General features: G+C 41.8%; 1 protein-coding gene across 1 annotated transcript; it reads left to right on the top strand.

The window, feature by feature from the left end:
• On the top strand, nucleotides 10652-11941 carry LOC109838729 (putative nuclease HARBI1). The gene has a single exon (XM_020407151.1). The coding sequence runs from the start codon at nucleotides 10652-10654 to the stop codon at nucleotides 11939-11941; it is 1290 nt and encodes a 429-aa protein (XP_020262740.1).

The following is a 15180-nucleotide window of genomic DNA, read 5'->3' as shown; positions in this document are numbered from 1 at the left end:
GCTTCCCCCTTTTTCGTTTCTCTCTGGCGGCGGCGAAAACCCCCATTAACGCAACAGTGTTTCCAAATTTTTCGGCCCCCCTTTTGAAATCACAGCAGCGATTTTATTCCATCTCCAGCTCTCAACTGTTTGAGGGGAGATTAAGAAAAGATTTAAGAAGAGAGAGAGAGAGAGAACTAAAAGGGGTTTTATATTGTGGGGTTATTCATTTATTCTCAAGTGAGAATTGAAAGGGTTCATACCCTTTGATTATTAACACTGTAGCTACAATGTTTATTTGAGAAATCCCAGTTTTGGGATTTGCTCCTAAATTATAATTTCTTGTTTGATTAATAAGAAATTTACTGTGTGGCTCCCGAGGACGTAGGCAGTTGCCGAACCTCGTAAATCTTGGTGTACTTTTACTGTGTGGCTCCCGAGGACGTAGGCAGTTGCCGAACCTCGTTAAAACTTGGTGTACTGTTCTCTATTCTGCGTTTCTGTTGCAATTAGGGTTTCAGCGTTAAATTCCCAACAAATATCACCAAAGTGCGAATAGACTCCGTATAGTTCTATTTGTGGCCAACAGATTTCGGATTCTGGAAAATGCAGATAGAGGATTATCTGTATCAGAAAAATCTGTATCAAACCACTATCGGGGAAGAAGCCAGATTCTATGAAGGCAGATGAGTGGAACCTTCTAGATAGACAAGCCCTCGGAGTTATCAGATTGACGTTGACTCGCAATGTTGCGTTCAACATAGCGAAGGAGAAGACCACGGCAGGTCTTATGGCAGCTCTCTCAAATATGTATGAGAAGCCATCAGCCGCGAACAAAGTTCATTTAATGCGGCGGTTATTCAATCTGAAAATGGCGGAAGGCGCGTCAGTAGCACAACACCTCAATGAACTTAATACGGTTACAACCCAATTGAGTTCTGTTGAGATTGAGTTTGATGATGAAGTCCGGGCGTTGATACTTTTGTCTTCCCTACCAGAGAGTTGGAACACTACAGTCACAGCTGTGAGTAGCTCGTCGGGAAACAATAAGTTGAAGTTCGACGACGTTCGTGATTTGGTTCTCAGTGAGGAGATCCGACGGCGAGAGACTGGTGAAGCTACAACCTCTTCAGTATTGCATACAGAGTCAAGAGGTAGAAATTCAACCAGAGGAAACGGACGAGGAAAATCAAACTACAGAGGTAGATCAAAGGACAGGAGGTCCAAATCAAGGAATCCAAGCAACAGCTCGAAGGCTATCGAGTGTTGGAATTGTGGAAAGACCGGGCATTACAAGAATCAGTGCAAGAGCGCACAGAAGGAGAAGGAAGCGAAGGCAGAGGTGAATGTCACCTCCACTTCAGGAGGAGACGACGCATTGATATGCTCTTTGGAGAGCAAGGAGGAATCTTGGGTGTTAGATTCAGGAGCGTCGTTCCATGCTACCTCTCAGAAAGAATTCTTCGAGAAGTATACCCCCGGAAAACTTGGATACGTATATCTTGGTGATGATCAACCGTGTGCTATAGTGGGCAAAGGCGTGGTGAAAATTAAGTTGAACGGGTCAGTATGGGAGCTGAAGGATGTCAGGCATATTCCCGACCTGAGAAAGAATTTAATATCCGTAGGCCAGTTGGCTGGCGAAGGATACACCACAACCTTCCATGGAGATGATTGGAAGATCTCAAAGGGCGCAATGACAATTACCGGAGGCAAGAAGACTGGTACCCTGTATATGACAGCAGGTGCACATTGTTCGATCTCAGTTGCAGCTAGCAATGAGACCTCAAAGCTGTGGCACCAGAGACTCGGTCATATGAGTGAAAAGGGGATGAAAATCATGCACACAAAGGGAAAACTCCCAGGACTGCAGTCAGTGGAGATGGATATGTGTGAAGAATGTATACTTGGAAAGCAGAAGAGAGTCAGCTTTCAGACAAGTGGCAGAACCCCCAGGAAGCAGAAGCTAGAGCCCGTTCACTCAGATGTTTGGGGACCAACCACCACTGCGTCGATTGGTGGGAAACACTACTTCGTGACTTTTATCGATGATCACTCTCGGAAAGTGTGGGTCTACTTTCTGAAGCATAAGTCAGAAGTATTTGAGGCTTTCAGGAGATGGAAAGCTATGGTCGAGAATGAGACCGGTCTGAGAATAAAGAAGCTCAGGACCGACAATGGCGGTGAATATGAAGACACCGGATTCAAGAAGTTCTGCTATGAGCACGGGATCAGAATGGAGAGAACCGTGCCCGGCACGCCTCAGCAAAATGGTGTAGCTGAGCGGATGAACCGAACGTTGACAGAGAGAGCCAGAAGCATTCGGGTACAGTCAGGCCTACCGAAGCAGTTCTGGGCAGAAGCGGTCAACACAGCAGCTTACTTGATCAACCGAGGTCCATCGGTTCCATTGGAGCACAGAATACCAGAGGAGGTATGGTACGGAAAGGAGGTAAAACTCTCACATCTTAAAGTTTTCGGTTGTGTAGCTTACGTGCATATTAGTGATCAAGGCAGGAATAAGCTTGATCCCAAGTCAAAGAAATGCACTTTCATCGGCTATGGTGAAGATGAGTTCGGCTACCGCATTTGGGACAACGAAAACAAGAAGGTGATCAGGAGCAGAGATGTGATATTCAACGAGAAGGTGATGTACAAGGACATGCACAAGACAGATGACTCAGAGAGCGAGTCAATATTTGTAGATGCAGATGATGTCCCGAGTAACCTCTCGGAAGAACCCAATGCAGAGGGTCCTCAGCAAGAAGAGCCTGTTGGACAAGATGGTGCGCAGGAGCCCGACGCACCAGCTCCGATATTAAGAAGATCTTCTCGTCCTCCTGTACCCAACAGGAGATACATGAACTATCTGTTGTTGACAGATGGTGGGGAGCCTGAAAGCTTTGATGAAGCTTGTCAGTGTGGAGATGCGAGCAAGTGGGAGCTTGCAATGAAAGATGAGATGAAGTCTCTCATATCAAACCAGACGTGGGAACTAGCTGAGTTGCCCACGGGTAAGAAGGCACTCCACAACAAATGGGTGTACCGGGTGAAAGAGGAGCAAAATGGTTCCAGAAGATATAAGGCCCGGCTAGTTGTCAAAGGTTTCCAGCAGAAGGAAGGAATTGACTACACCGATATTTTCGCTCCCGTGGTGAAGCTAAATACTATCAGGACCGTGATGAGTATTGTAAAAATTGAAGATCTTCATCTCGAGCAGTTAGACGTGAAGACGGCGTTTCTTCACGGAGATCTAGAAGAGGAGATATACATGCACCAGCCAGAAGGTTTCTCAGAAGAAAAGAAGAAAAAGAACCTGGTGTGCAGACTCAAGAAGAGCTTGTATGGCCTGAAACAAGCCCCAAGACAGTGGTACAGAAAGTTTGACGGCTTCATGCACAAGGAAGGTTTCCAGAAGTGCAACGCCGACCACTGTTGCTACTTCAAAAGATATCAGTCCAGCTATATCATCCTACTGCTGTATGTTGATGATATGTTGGTTGCAGGAGCAGATATGGAGGATATCAGAAGCTTGAAGCAGCAGCTGTCAAAGGAGTTTGACATGAAGGACTTGGGTCCAGCGAAGAAGATCCTTGGAATGCAAATCACGAGAGATAAGAAGAGAGGTCTCTTGCAGTTATCTCAGACGGAGTACATCAACCGTGTTTTGCAGAGATTCAACATGGGCGACGCCAAGCCTGTGAGCACACCCTTGGCTAGCCATTTTCGTCTGTCGAAGGATCAGTCTCCTCAGTCAGAAGAAGAGAAAGAGAGTATGGCTCAGGTTCCTTACGCCTCAGCTATCGGAAGCCTGATGTACGCTATGATCTGTACGAGACCAGATATTGGCCATGCAGTGGGAGTGGTCAGCCGGTTTATGTCGAATCCAGGAAAAGCATATTGGGAAGCGGTCAAGTGGATTCTGAGATATCTACGAGGCACCACACATAAGTGTTTGCACTTTGGTATGGGAGAGATAAGTGCAAGGGCCGTCGGAAGTACAGCTGTTAGTTGGATGTCACAGGTACAGAAGATCGTTACCCTATCCACTATAGAAGTTGAGTATGTTGCAGTGACTGAAGCCAGTAAAGAGATGATATGGCTTCAGGGTTTGTTGACAGAACTGGGATTCAAACATGAGAAGAATGTTTTGCACAGTGATAGCCAGAGTGCGATACACTTGGCGAAGAATTCAGCATTTCATTCTAGAATGAAGCATATTGCGCTTCGGTATCACTTCATCAGATCCCTGTTGAAAGATGACGTGTTAAAACTGGAAAAGATTCCAAGGAGTAAGAATCCGGCAGATATGTTAACAAAGACGGCGACTATTCAGCCACACAGGAGAGGAGCTTGATGAGATAGCCTGTTGATGTCGGTTTGGTCTCCAAGTGGGAAATTGTTAGGTTGGGGGTGGATACCAACCTCCGGCGGCGGAGGAGCTCCGACGAGCCCCAATTGTTAGTTTGGGTGTAGACCAAACTCACCTCCGACGGCGGAGGAGCTCCGACGAGCTCCAGGATGTCGCAGGCGAAGCTGGAGTCTGCGTTCGAACCCCCTTCGAGCTCTGCGTTCGAATCCCCCACGTTTGCTCTGCGTTCGAACTCCTTCCGACATTTGCGTTTGGCGATGGCGACCTTTGCGTTCGAGCGCTCTCACCTTTGCGTCCGTGGGCCGCTGGCGACAGGCTGTCGCCAGCTCATCAACTCCGCCTATGCTTCCCCCTTTTTCGTTTCTCTCTGGCGGCGGCGAAAACCCCCATTAACGCAACAGTGTTTCCAAATTTTTCGGCCCCCCTTTTGAAATCACAGCAGCGATTTTATTCCATCTCCAGCTCTCAACTGTTTGAGGGGAGATTAAGAAAAGATTTAAGAAGAGAGAGAGAGAGAGAACTAAAAGGGGTTTTATATTGTGGGGCTTCCCCCTTTTTCGTTTCTCTCTGGCGGCGGCGAAAACCCCCATTAACGCAACAGTGTTTCCAAATTTTTCGGCCCCCCTTTTGAAATCACAGCAGCGATTTTATTCCATCTCCAGCTCTCAACTGTTTGAGGGGAGATTAAGAAAAGATTTAAGAAGAGAGAGAGAGAGAGAACTAAAAGGGGTTTTATATTGTGGGGTTATTCATTTATTCTCAAGTGAGAATTGAAAGGGTTCATACCCTTTGATTATTAACACTGTAGCTGTTTATTTGAGAAATCCCAGTTTTGGGATTTGCTCCTAAATTATAATTTCTTGTTTGATTAATAAGAAATTTACTGTGTGGCTCCCGAGGACGTAGGCAGTTGCCGAACCTCGTTAAAACTTGGTGTACTGTTCTCTATTCTGCGTTTCTGTTGCAATTAGGGTTTCAGCGTTAAATTCCCAAGAACTGGTATCAGAGAGTGAAACGATTTAGAGAAAGTCAGATTCAAGTGGGAGCTATGGCCGCAGATGAGGCAAAAATGAGACTTGAGAAATTTGATGGAACATATTTCGGATTCTGGAAAATGCAGATAGAGGATTATCTGTATCAGAAAAATCTGTATCAAACCACTATCGGGGAAGAAGCCAGATTCTATGAAGGCAGATGAGTGGAACCTTCTAGATAGACAAGCCCTCGGAGTTATCAGATTGACGTTGACTCGCAATGTTGCGTTCAACATAGCGAAGGAGAAGACCACGGCAGGTCTTATGCCAGCTCTCTCAAATATGTATGAGAAGCCATCAGCCGCGAACAAAGTTCATTTGATGCGGCGGTTATTCAATCTGAAAATGGCGGAATGCGCGTCAGTAGCACAACACCTCAATGAACTTAATACGGTTACAACCCAATTGAGTTCAGTTGAGATTGAGTTTGATGAGGAAATTCGGGCGTTGATACTTTTATCTTCCCTACCAGAGAGTTGGAACGCTACAGTCACGGCAGTGAGTATCTCGTCGGGAAAGAAAAAGTTAAAGTTCAACGACGTTCGTGATTTGGTTCTCAGTGAGGAGATCCGACGGAGAGAGATGGGTGAAGCTACAACCTCTTCAGTATTGCATACAGAGTCAAGAGGTAGAAATTCAACCAGAGGAAACGGACGAGGAAAATCAAACTTCAGAGGTAGATCAAAGGACAGGAGGTCCAAGTCAAGGAATCCAAGCAACAGCTCGAAGGCTATCGAGTGTTGGAATTGTGGAAAGACCGGGCATTACAAGAATCAGTGCAAGAGTGCACAGAAGGAGAAGGAGGCGAAGGCAGAGGTGAATGTCACCTCCACCTCAGGTGGAGACGACGCATTGATATGCTCTTTGGAGAGCAAGGAGGAATCTTGGGTGTTAGATTCAGGAGCGTCATTCCATGCTACCTTTCAGAAAGAATTCTTCAAGAATTATACTCCCGGAAATCTTGGATACATATATCTTGGTGATGATCAACCATGTGCTATTATAGGTAAAGGCGTGGTGAAAATTAAGTTGAACGGGTTAGTATGGGAGCTGAAGGATGTCAGGCATATTCCCGACCTGAGAAAGAATTTAATATCCGTAGGCCAGTTGGCTGGCGAAGGATATACCACGACCTTCTATGGAGATGATTGGAAGATCTCAAAGGGCGCAATGACGATTGCCCGAGGCAGAAAATCTGGTACCCTATATATGACAGTAGGTGCACATTGTTCGATCTCAGTTGCAGCAGGCAATGAGACTTCAAAGCTGTGGCACCAGAGACTCAGTCATATGAGTGAGAAGGGGATGAAAATCATGCACACAAGGGGAAAACTCCCAGGACTGCAGTCAGTGGAGATGGATATGTGTGAAGAATGTATACTTGGAAAGCAGAAGAGAGTCAGCTTTCAGACAAGTGACAAAACCCCCAGGAAGCAGAAGCTAGAGATCGTCAGATGTTTGGGGACCAACCACCACTGCGTCGATTGGTGGGAAACACTACTTCGTGACTTTTATCGATGATCACTCTCGGAAAGTGTGGGTCTACTTTCTGAAGCATAAGTCAGAAGTATTTGAGGCTTTCAGGAGATGGAAAGCTATGGTCGAGAATGAGACCGGTCTGAGAATAAAGAAGCTCAGGACCGACAATGGCGGTGAGTATGAAGACACCGGATTCAAGAAGTTCTGCTATGAGCACGGGATCAGAATGGAGAGAACCGTGCCCGGCACGCCTCAGCAAAATGGTGTAGCTGAGCGGATGAACCGAACATTGACAGAGAGAGCCAGAAGCATTCGGGTACAGTCAGGCCTACCGAAGCAGTTCTGGGCAGAAGCGATCAACACAGCAGTTTACTTGATCAACCGAGGTCCATCGGTTCCATTGGATCACAGAATACCAGAGGAGGTATGGTGCGGAAAGGAGGTAAAACTCTCACATCTTAAAGTTTTCGGTTGTGTAGCTTACGTGCATATTAGTGATCAAGGCAGGAATAAGCTTGATCCCAAGTCAAAGAAATGCACTTTCATCGGCTATGGTGAAGATGAGTTCGGCTACCGCATTTGGGACAACGAAAACAAGAAGGTGATCAGGAGCAGAGATGTGATATTCAACGAGAAGGTGATGTACAAGGACATGCACAAGACAGATGACTCAGAGAGCGAGTCAATATTTGTAGATGCAGATGATGTCCCGAGTAACCTCTCGGAAGAACCCAATGCAGATGGTCCTCAGCAAGAAGAGCTTGTTGAACAAGATGGTGCGCAGGAGCCCGGCGCACCAGCTCCGATATTAAGAAGATCTTCTCGTCCTCCTGTACCCAACAGGAGATATATGAACTATCTGTTGTTGACAGATGGTGGGGAGCCTGAAAGCTTTGATGAAGCTTGTCAGTGTGGAGATGCGAGCAAGTGGGAGCTTGCCATGAAAGATGAGATGAAGTCTCTCATCTCAAACCAGACGTGGGAACTAGCTGAGTTGCCCACGGGTAAGAAAGCACTCCACAACAAATGGGTGTACCGGGTGAAAGTGGAGCAAGATGGTTCCAGAAGAACTAAGGTCCGGCTAGTTGTCAAAGGTTTCCAGCAGAAGGAAGGAGTTGACTACACCAATATTTTCGCTCCTGTGGTGAAGCTAAATACTATCAGGACCGTGATGAGTATTGTAGCAATTGAAGATCTTCATCTTGAGTAGTTGGACGTGAAGACGGTGTTTCTTCACGGAGATCTAGAAGAGGAGATATACATGCACCAGCCAGAAGGTTTCTTAGAAGAAAAGAAGAAGAACCTGGTGTGCAGACTCAAGAAGAGTTTGTATGGCCTGAAACAAGCCCCAAGGCAGTGGTACAAGAAGTTTGACGGCTTCATGCACAAGGAAGGTTTCCAGAAGTGTAACGCCGACCACTGTTGCTACTTCAAAAGATATCAGTCCAGTTATATCATCCTACTGATGTATATTGATGATATGTTGGTTGCAGGAGCAGATATGAAAGATATCAAGAGTTTGAAGCAGCAGCTGTCAAAGGAGTTTGACATGAAGGACTTGGGTCCAGCGAAGAAGATCCTTGGAATGCAAATCACGAGAGATAAGAAGAGAGGTCTCTTGCAGTTATCTCAGACGGAGTACATCAACCGTGTTTTGCAGAGATTCAACATGGGCGACGCCAAGCCTGTGAGCACACCCTTGGCCAGCCATTTTCGTCTATCGAAGGATCAGTCTCCTCAGTCAGAAGAAGAGAAAGAGAGTATGGCTCAGGTTCCTTACGCCTCAGCTATCGGAAGTTTGATGTACGCAATGGTCTGTACGAGACCAGACATTGGCCATGCAGTGGGAGTGGTCAGCCGGTTTATATCGAATCCAGGAAAAGCTCATTGGGAAACGGTCAAGTGAATTCTGAGATATCTACGAGGCACCACACAGAAGTGTTTGCACTTTGGTAAGGGAGAGGTAGAAGTGTAAGGGTACGTAGATGCAGACTTCGGCGACGAAGTTGATCACTGAAGAAGCACCACCGGCTATGTATTCACCGTTGGAACTACAGCTGTTAGTTGGATGTCACAGGTACAGAAGATTGTTACCCTATCCACTACAGAAGCTGAGTACGTTGCAGTGACTGAAGCCAGTAAAGAGATGATATGGCTTTAGGGGTTGTTGACAGAGCTGGGGTGGGTTTATTGACAGAGCTGGGATTCAAACAGGAGAAGAATGTTTTGCACAGTGATAGCCAGAGTGCGATATACTTGGCGAAGAATTCAACATTTCATTCTAGAATGAAGCATATTGCGCTTCGGTACCACTTCATCAGATCCCTGTTGGAAGATGACGTGTTGAAACTGGAAAAGATTCCAGGAAGTAAGAATCCAGCAGACATGTTAACAAAGACGGTGACTGTTCAGAAACTGGAGTTGTGCGCAACTTCAGTTGGCCTTCATGCATAGATGATGGGGGAGGAGCCACACAGAAGAGGAGCTTGATGAGATAGCCTGTTGACGGCAGTTTGATATCCAAGTGGGAGATTGTTAGGATGAGGGTGTAGATCAAACCTCATTTCCGATGAGGAGCGCCGGCGAGGAGCTCCGACGAGCTCGATGTCGACGCAGGCGAAGCTGGAGGCGTAGCCCAGGTGAGCTTCGATGGTCGCAGGCGAGCTCGAGCTCTGCGTTCGAACCCCGACCTCTGCGTTCGCCCCCCCTTTGAACTCTGCGTTCGTTCAACCTCGGCGTTTTGTTCGACCTCTGCGTTCGGCTCGGATTTGGCGTCGAAGCGGATGCTGGCGACAGGCTGTCGCCAGCTCTCCACATCCGCCTATAAAGCCCCCCCTTTTGGCCCTAGGGTTCCGAGCCGAGATTTATTCTCAAGTGAGAATTGAAAGGGTTCATACCCTTTGATTATTAACACTGTAGCTACAGTGTTTATTTGAGAAATCCCAGTTTTGAGATTTGCTCCTAAATTATAATTTCTTGTTTGATTAATAAGAAATTTACTGTGTGGCTCCCGAGGACGTAGGCAGTTGCTGAACCTCGTTAAAACTTGGTGTACTGTTCTCTATTCTGCGTTTCTGTTGCAATTAGGATTTCAGCGTTAAATTCCCAAGAGTATTGTTGCTCATGTGGTTGAAATTATTTCCGAGCTCTTTTCAAGAGCCTATGGTTGAAGAAAAATACTAGCACTTCTTCTGTAATACCACTAAGAGCATCTCCAAGGGTTCCCTTGGATGTCCCTTAATTTAGGGGGTACTATTGGGGAAGGGATTGGTTCTTCTCCAACGGTTCCTCTTAAAACCCCCTACCCCTTAATTAATTATATTTAGTTTTTTAATTTTATGAATTAAGATTTAATTAAATATGTAGTTTATTTATAAATGAATAAATAATTAAATATTAATAACTAAAAATAAATAATTAATTAATTAATCTAAATTAAGAAATTACTTTATATAATCATTAAATTAATTAATTAAATTTTAATTTAATAAATAATTAATTTAGATAATAATTAATTTATATAAATCGTGTTAAAAGTTAAATATTATTTTAAATTTAGATTCATATTGTTTTAATATTAATTTTATTTAACAATAATATCTCAACGGTCATATTTCAACGGTCATATTCTAACGGTCATATTTCAACGTTCATATTTTAACGGTCGTATTTCACGGTCGTTTTTTAATTAAATGTGGTCACTCCTATAAATAGCACTACCAGTGTCCTTCATTTTCACTAAATTCAAATTCATTCAATTTTTTTAACTCAATCTTTAATATTATTTATGGCTAGTAATTTGTTACGTGCCTTGCTACAAGAGGAAGAGGATGACGACAATGATGATTACGCGACCTTATTAGCAATCGCATCTTTGGAAGAACACCACTCCAGCGAAGGTCAAAGTTCTCGTCGTCGTGGTTCCATTCCAGGGCACGCTGTAATTCAACGCAATAGAGCTGAAGGTCACGAGAGGCTTTTTCATGATTATTTTAGTGAATCTCCTGTGTATCCAGCAAAACTATTTCGAATGAGGTTTCGTTTGCATCGCTCACTATTTTTGCGTATTTTATCCGCAGTGGAAACACATGATTCCTACTTTGTCCAGAAACGGGATGCTGCTGGGAAAATTGGTTTATCCTCACTACAGAAAGTAACTGCTGCTATGAGGATGCTTGCTTATGGAGTATCAGCAGATTCTGTGGATGATTACGTGCGGATTGGAGAAAGCACCGCTATAGAGAGTCTCGGCAGGTTTACCAAAGCAATTGTTGCAATTTTCGGTGATGAGTATCTAAGGTCACCAACTGACGAGGACACTGCAAGATTGCTTGCAATTGGCAAACAACGGGGATTTCCTGGGATGTTAGGAAGCATTGACTGCATGCATTGGAGATGGAAGAATTGTTCGGCTACGTATCATGGTATGTATACTGGTCACAACCACACTCCTACAATAATTTTAGAAGCTGTTGCTTCCTATGATCTTTGGATTTGGCATGCTTATTTTGGTTTACCGGGAGCTCTTAATGACATTAATGTGTTAGAACGGTCTTCCGTTTTTTCTCAACTTGCTGAAGGGCATGGTCCGACTGTTAATTATACAGTCAATGGTCATGAATACACGATGGGATACTACCTTGCTGATGGTATATATCCGTCATGGGCAACATTTGTTAAAACAATTTCTTTACCACAAGGAAATAAAAGAAAACATTTTGCTACACTTCAAGAGTCGGCAAGAAAGGATGTAGAGCGAGCATTCGGGGTACTCCAATCACGCTTTGCAATTGTGCGTGGACCAGCTCGCTCTTGGGATGAGAAAATATTGAAAAATATTATGCAAGCATGCATAATAATGCATAACATGATTGTTGAAGATGAAAGAAATGATGATTATATCGACTTCACGTACGATGCTGCTGAGGAAGCCCCAACTATATCAGTGTCTCACGAACGTACAATAGATTTGTGTGAATTTATTCAGAATCATCATCGCATTAGAGACAGGCAAACTCATTCTCAATTGCAATTGGATCTTGTCGAACATTTATGGGAACGAAATGGTGGGCTTTAGTAAGGGATTTGTATGCTGATGTAATATTAATGTCATTTAATTTAGTGTTGCAAGTAAAGACCTGTTAGTTGATGTAATATTGATGTTATTGAATTTCTATATTAATATGTGATCATATTTGATTTTTAAGAAAAGTTTCCATTTGCATAAATAGAACTTCATAAAATCTTCAAATACGATACATCACCTTCAAGTACGATACAACAAGAGTAAATTGAAATACATAAGAGCACACTAAATATGATACATCATCTTCAAGTACGGTACACCATCTTCCTTCTAATTTGAACTACCACCACCAAATTGCCTTTCAAGAATTTCCATCTTCAACTTATTGTAATACTCTACTTGCAATGGAGGCATGCCATCAGTGTTAATTGCCATAATCCTCTCATCTTGTTTCATAGCTTTCAATCGCATTTTTTTCTTTTTGATATTTTGAGCTTCTTGAGCGACCTGTAGTCTAGCTTGCTCTATATTTATGCGCTCTTGCTCCTGAACATAAATTTGACCAAATAATTCTGCTCTCTTTATTTCTTTTTCTTTCCGATCCTGCTTCATTTTATCAATAAACAACATCACTGGTGTAATTTCAGAAGCCACATGCTTGTCTTTACCTTGTTTCAACCTTTCTTTTGCAGCCTTTCTTCCTATGGGCCTTGACGAACCCTCAGTAGGACATTCGTCTTCCCTACAATTTATTGAATCTGGAGTTGCAGGAGAAGATGTAGCAGGACTTGAATTTTTTGACCTCTTAGATTTTTTCATTGAAAATTGGCCAAGCCACTTTGGATGGAACCTTAACTCATTCCAGCAATGTAAAAATTAAAAACTTGCTCCTTGCATGCTTTGAAACATTTGCATCGCTTCCATAATCTAATTAAAAAATAAAATAAATTTACTAACATGTAAAAAATAAAACAATTAATAAATTATATAAATCTAATCAGTTTAAATAATTTGAAGCCATAATTAGTACCTTGTCATTCTCTGTCACGCCACTTTGATTTCTTGCTTCAATTTGATTAAAACACCCACAAAATTTACTAACTGCAATTTAAATAGCGGACCAACGGTGCTCTAACCCTTTTTGATCACGATCGCTACTGAATGTTTTGTTTTCATGATAGTAAGTTGCTACTCGGTGCCAAAATGTGGAATATTTTTGCAATGTCCCTTGCACTGGATCAATGCTAGTGTTGATCCATGCAGATACAAGCAAGGTGTCTTCTTCGATCCGATATTTTGATTTTCGCATCGACTTCTTTTGCAATGGTACATCTTTTACAGTATTTTCTTCGGGTATGTCCGGCTGAAACGATTGCTCTTCATATTGATCTTCCCATGGATAATGACTAGTCATCAAATTGACATAATATGGATTATTATTTTCTGCCATCTACATCAGTATAAATCTCACATGAGTATGATTTAATTAAAATTCTCAAATTGTTAAAAATATAAGAAACATGAAGTGCAGTTATAATTAAACAAAAAATATAACCTACCTTAAATTGTAGTATATATGATGAAATAGAGGTAGAAATAATGAAAGAGTGAAGTATGAAAGTGAACATCAGGGTAGTGCCTTAAAAATTTTATGTGATTCAGTAAACAGAATAGACATTCTATTATTGCTTTATAGGGTAAAAATTAATTAGATAGTTTTAAAAAATTTAGCTATTGTAGCTAAAAAACAAAAAAAAAAGCCTATACTAGAAAAATGGCCTAGACTAGGAAAAAAGCCTATACAAGAAAACACCATATACTGCAAAGACAAAACCTATAATTAAAAAAGCCTATACTAGAAAAACAACCTACACTAGAAAAAAAGCCTATACTAGAAACACACCCTATACCACAAAGACAACCTATAATTAAAAAAATCCTATACTAGAAAAACAGCCTATATTAGAAAAAAAACCTATATTAGAAAAACACTTTATACTAGAAAAAACAACCTATAATTAATAAAAAATATTAATAAAAAATTATAAGAGGTACATTTTAAAAAATATTAATCAAATTAAATTAACTATACATTAATTTAATTATATTATTTTAAATTAACTATACATTAACTAAATTTAATAACACATAAATTAACACTAAAAGAAAATATATTATTATAAAATTATAAGGGGAAGGTTAAGGGACTTTAACCTTCCCCTTAATCTAGGGAGAAAGTTTAGGGACTTAGGGTGAAGGGAGAAGTTTTCCGGTCCATTGGAGGCCATATCCCTTAAAACTCCCTTAATTTAGCTAAGGGGCCGGATTTTTCCGCCCCCTTGGAGATGCTCTAACAAATGTATGAGTCACTTCTATGTAAAAGAAAAATTTGCAAAATAGTCCGTTTTTGCTAATTATCTAGCAAAATAGACCGTTTTGTTAAATAATTAGCAAAATAGACCTCTTTTTGGCCAACAGGCCAAAAAGAGGTCCATTTTGCAAAACAGCTCAGAAAACATATGGGACTAGTAGTCCCGATGTTTTAATTACGGATTAGTGAACTCAAAAAATTTTACAAAACATTAAGATGAACTCAGAAAACATACGAGACTACTAGTCCCGCATGTTTTCTGAGTCACTAATCCGTGATTAAGTTGGCTCTAAACATACGGGACTAATAGTCCTGTATGTTTTCTAAGTCTTGTTTTTCAAAATCGACCTCTTTTTTTTTTTCAAAAGAGGTCTATTTTGCTAATTATTTAGCAAAACGGTCTATTTTGCTAAATAATTAGCAAAAACAGACTATTTTGTAAATTTTCCCTCTATGTAAATCATCAAAACAATTGTGAGTCGCTACGGACCCATGTTGAATTTGTGGAGTACAAAAGTTCATACTAACTTTATTGACATTTTCATTTTAAGTGGACAAAAATCTCATTTTCATTTGTAAGTGGATAATTTAGTTCAACTCCTCATACCGAGCATACCTTTTGTAAATTGGTAATTCTGGGAATTAGAGTAACGGGCCTTACCCTGATAACTTATCGTGTTGCTTTTCCACGGTTTGGACTTTTCCTCTTTTAGTATCTATATGACTTTCAGTGAGAGTGTTTTTTAGGGTCTATTGTATTAATGTGTAATACCAGTGAGTAATTATTTGTATTTTTCAAGAAGGAAAAGAAAGAAAATATAATGCTGTAGAAAAACACTTTGTTTATGGAAACAGGACATAAGTAAATCATTTCTTTGGATTTTCTGTTAATAAAGTATTGTTTTGACAGCATGAGAAT

This window comes from Asparagus officinalis, chromosome 4 (assembly GCF_001876935.1).
Source record: "Asparagus officinalis chromosome 4, Aspof.V1, whole genome shotgun sequence".
Lineage (NCBI taxonomy): Eukaryota > Viridiplantae > Streptophyta > Magnoliopsida > Asparagales > Asparagaceae > Asparagus > Asparagus officinalis.
The sequence above is the reverse complement of the archived record's forward strand: the minus strand, read 5'-3'. Positions and strand labels throughout refer to the sequence as shown.

Coding starts and splice junctions, on each gene's coding strand:
- LOC109838729 (XM_020407151.1), top strand. CDS start 10,652: ATGGCTAGTAATTTGTTACGTGCCTTGCTACAAGAGGAAGAGGATGAC.